Source organism: Charadrius vociferus, unplaced genomic scaffold, assembly GCF_000708025.1.
Source record: "Charadrius vociferus isolate BGI_N301 unplaced genomic scaffold, ASM70802v2 scaffold162, whole genome shotgun sequence".
In the NCBI taxonomy this organism is placed as follows: Eukaryota; Metazoa; Chordata; class Aves; order Charadriiformes; family Charadriidae; genus Charadrius; species Charadrius vociferus.
In genome coordinates, this window is record NW_009647236.1 from 4,851,331 (window position 1) to 4,854,139 (window position 2,809).

The 2,809-nt window shown below is 46.8% G+C and overlaps 1 protein-coding gene across 1 annotated transcript in view; it reads right to left on the reverse strand.

The window, feature by feature from the left end:
* Positions 1–506: 506 nt before the first annotated feature.
* The window catches only part of ILDR1 (immunoglobulin-like domain containing receptor 1), a gene marked incomplete at its 5' end in the record, with an annotated part of 10,713 nt that continues 8,410 nt past the window's right edge, over positions 507–2,809 (reverse strand). Inside the window, one exon of the mRNA XM_009879957.1 lies at positions 507–1,348. Coding sequence (XP_009878259.1) covers positions 507–1,348 — 842 coding nt within the window. The remainder of the gene's footprint in view (positions 1,349–2,809) is intronic.

The following is a 2,809-nucleotide window of genomic DNA, read 5'->3' on the forward strand; positions in this document are numbered from 1 at the left end:
TTTAGGCATCTTACCTGGATGTTTTCCCATATGAACCATCTTAAAAATATCACCAAGATACTATAAAAATTAAATGTTGGAGATCGATAATAGGAGAATCATGCACATGTTGAAAGAAATCAGAAGTAAACCAACACCAGAGAGGGTTGCAGAGGGATACTCAGTACTGCTGCCTACTCTGGAAGTGCTTTCTCCCCAGGCAGTGCCAGGAGAACAGCTATTCTACCACCAACACATACATAGAGCCCCAAATGCCTCTAGTTGGGGACAGGAGTGAGGAGGTATAACATTTCACCTGGTGTGGAATGTGATAGGGGATCTACTTTATTCAATTGCTCACTTTACCCCTGAATACACTATAGCCATGCAACATGTGTGAAGGCAGGGAACTCGCAGCCTCTTCATAACCAAGCTGCACAGGGCACCCAGTGCAGCTCTGTTTTAAAACAACAGGCTGCAGAAAGTAACAAACATTCAGTCTCGCTTCACAAAATCCACCTCTTTGCTTAGATGGGAAAGCAAAAAGGCAGCTGACTCACCGAGCGTGGCCCTGCGCTGCCTTTGTGGTTCTTCTCCTGACCTGGGATGACTTCTAATGAACGATAACTAGGGGGTTTATCTTCTGGCCATTCCCGAGACTGGTGTCGCCGCCTGCGGTTTGTCGCTGGGAGACGGACTTGCTCTTCTGAGGAGCTCCAGGACCCCCGGCGAGAAGGGGGAGAGTAGCTGTGCCGCCGCTGACCTGAGTTATTGCTCCTCCTGGTGTGGTGCTGGTAGTCTCGCCTCCTTGCGGGCTCCTGTCTCCAGCCACGATGGTGGCTGAAGCGCTCCTTGGCCTCCTCTGGATAGAAACTGCAGCTGCTGCTGCTGCTCTTGCCCCTCTCAGCCTGGCGTGGGGGTGACACATCCCGTCTAGAGTGCTGGGGCCTGCCATTGTAGCCGCCTGTCCTCTGCCTCTGAGGATGGTCCTCTCGCTGCCTGTCCCAGGGCTCCCGACTGTAGCTGGAATGAGAATCCTCACTGGAAGGCAAGGCCAACCTCCGGTTTTCCCGTCTGTCCTCTGCTGCAGAGTCCCAGGGTCTGGAGTTGCGGGCAGCTCTCTGTGGCCGTGAGGAGTTGCTGCTCCCATGGATGGAGGAGATGTGATCAGCAAGAGGAGGTGGCATGATCTCAGAGCCCAGGGAGGACAGCAAGCTGGGCTGCACAGCCTGCCGCTGGTGGGAGGGTGGCCGGAGCTGTGACATGTTAAGATTTTGGATTTCAGACTCCAGATAGTCCAAAACACCCTTGTTAGGGGAAAGTTGAAGTTGTGGCTGCACCAGTGGAAGACTGTTCTGCAGAGACACATCTACGGGTAAAAGCACAGCAGAACACAGCAAGTCAAGAGGAAACAATAAAGAGAGGGCCTTCTGCACTAATGATCCTGGCTGAGTCCCTTTTGAGCCTCTTCTCCTGCTCCTCCTCACTGCAAGAGCTGCACGAGCTTCAAGCACCACAGCCAGCACATCCAGACCACACAAGGTAAGGTGGAAAGAGTAGTAACTAGTAAGTTGCAGCGTGATCTGTGATTTGGGTAGCACAGAGGTAGGAAATCACAAAGTCATCCAGCACACCTGGAAATATAGCTTATGTATTCAGAGAAGAGCGTTTTTATCTTACAGCATTGATACTAAATTTTATTTAAAAAAAAAAAAAACAACAGAGAAAGCCACAGCTAATGTGACTGAGGTTGGTGATAGTCCTGCTTTGAGCAGAAGTAGGACTAGATGACCTCAGAGGTTCATTCAACCCAATGTCTCTAAAAAGCTGATGTGAAACAAATTTAGGGGAAACTGAAGCACAGGAGACTCAAGGACTGTGAAAACACAGGCTGAGACACTGCCCGAGGAACTTACTTGCCCATTTTCTGCTGGCATGCATATGGATTTCCTTAAGACTCAGTGTATTCTGTCTTAAATCATGATGGCTCAGTCACCAGATCTTCCTAAGGAAAACTGATGCCCTAGCTAGGAAAAATGGTAACTATAGAATTAACTAATGGGCAAAAAAGGTATATACTCAGACATCTTGAATGTAGCATTTAAGATGTTTGCAAACTATTTCTTGAAACAACAGTTAATACTCAGCAGACAGAGTAAATCTGTGACTGCTCTATAGTGATGAAAAGCTAATGTCAGATGAAAAGTATGTTATATTTATTTGAGAAGTCATTATGCTGAATTGTCCTATTTTCCTTGGGCCATTAAATAATACTAGTAGTAATATGTCATTTTCCTACTTATTTCTCTAGGAATTCAGAGACTCCATATTCCCTCCTCCATTAAAGTTACAAATAAATACCACTAATACAAGCAATTTTGGGGCAGAACAACTGGAAAATTCTTCCTGGTTCACTAAAGAGTCCTTCATTTTTTGCTGCATGCAGGCTAGATCTATTGCACAGAAGGCAGTTTGCCCTTAATCATTTGAAGACTAGATGTTTGATAAGAACTCAAACAAATTGCACCTCACTTGTCATGTCAATTTTGGCTATAAGGAGTTGACCGTGACCAGCACAGCAGAACAAAGAGACAGTACCCTCCCCTACCACATGAAGGGAGATAAGCTGGGTATATTTACCCTGCAGTCACTGGGGTGTAGCACAGATATACCTTAGTTAGCATTAAACTACTTCACCCAGTACTGAGCCTAGCAAGACACTTAAGATGGATAGACTGTATTTATCCACCCAGGCAAGTCTGCAGTACGCTGTAGATGTAACAGAGCTGCCACGCTAGGACATGCAGTCATGCTAGGAACACCTTTCGCT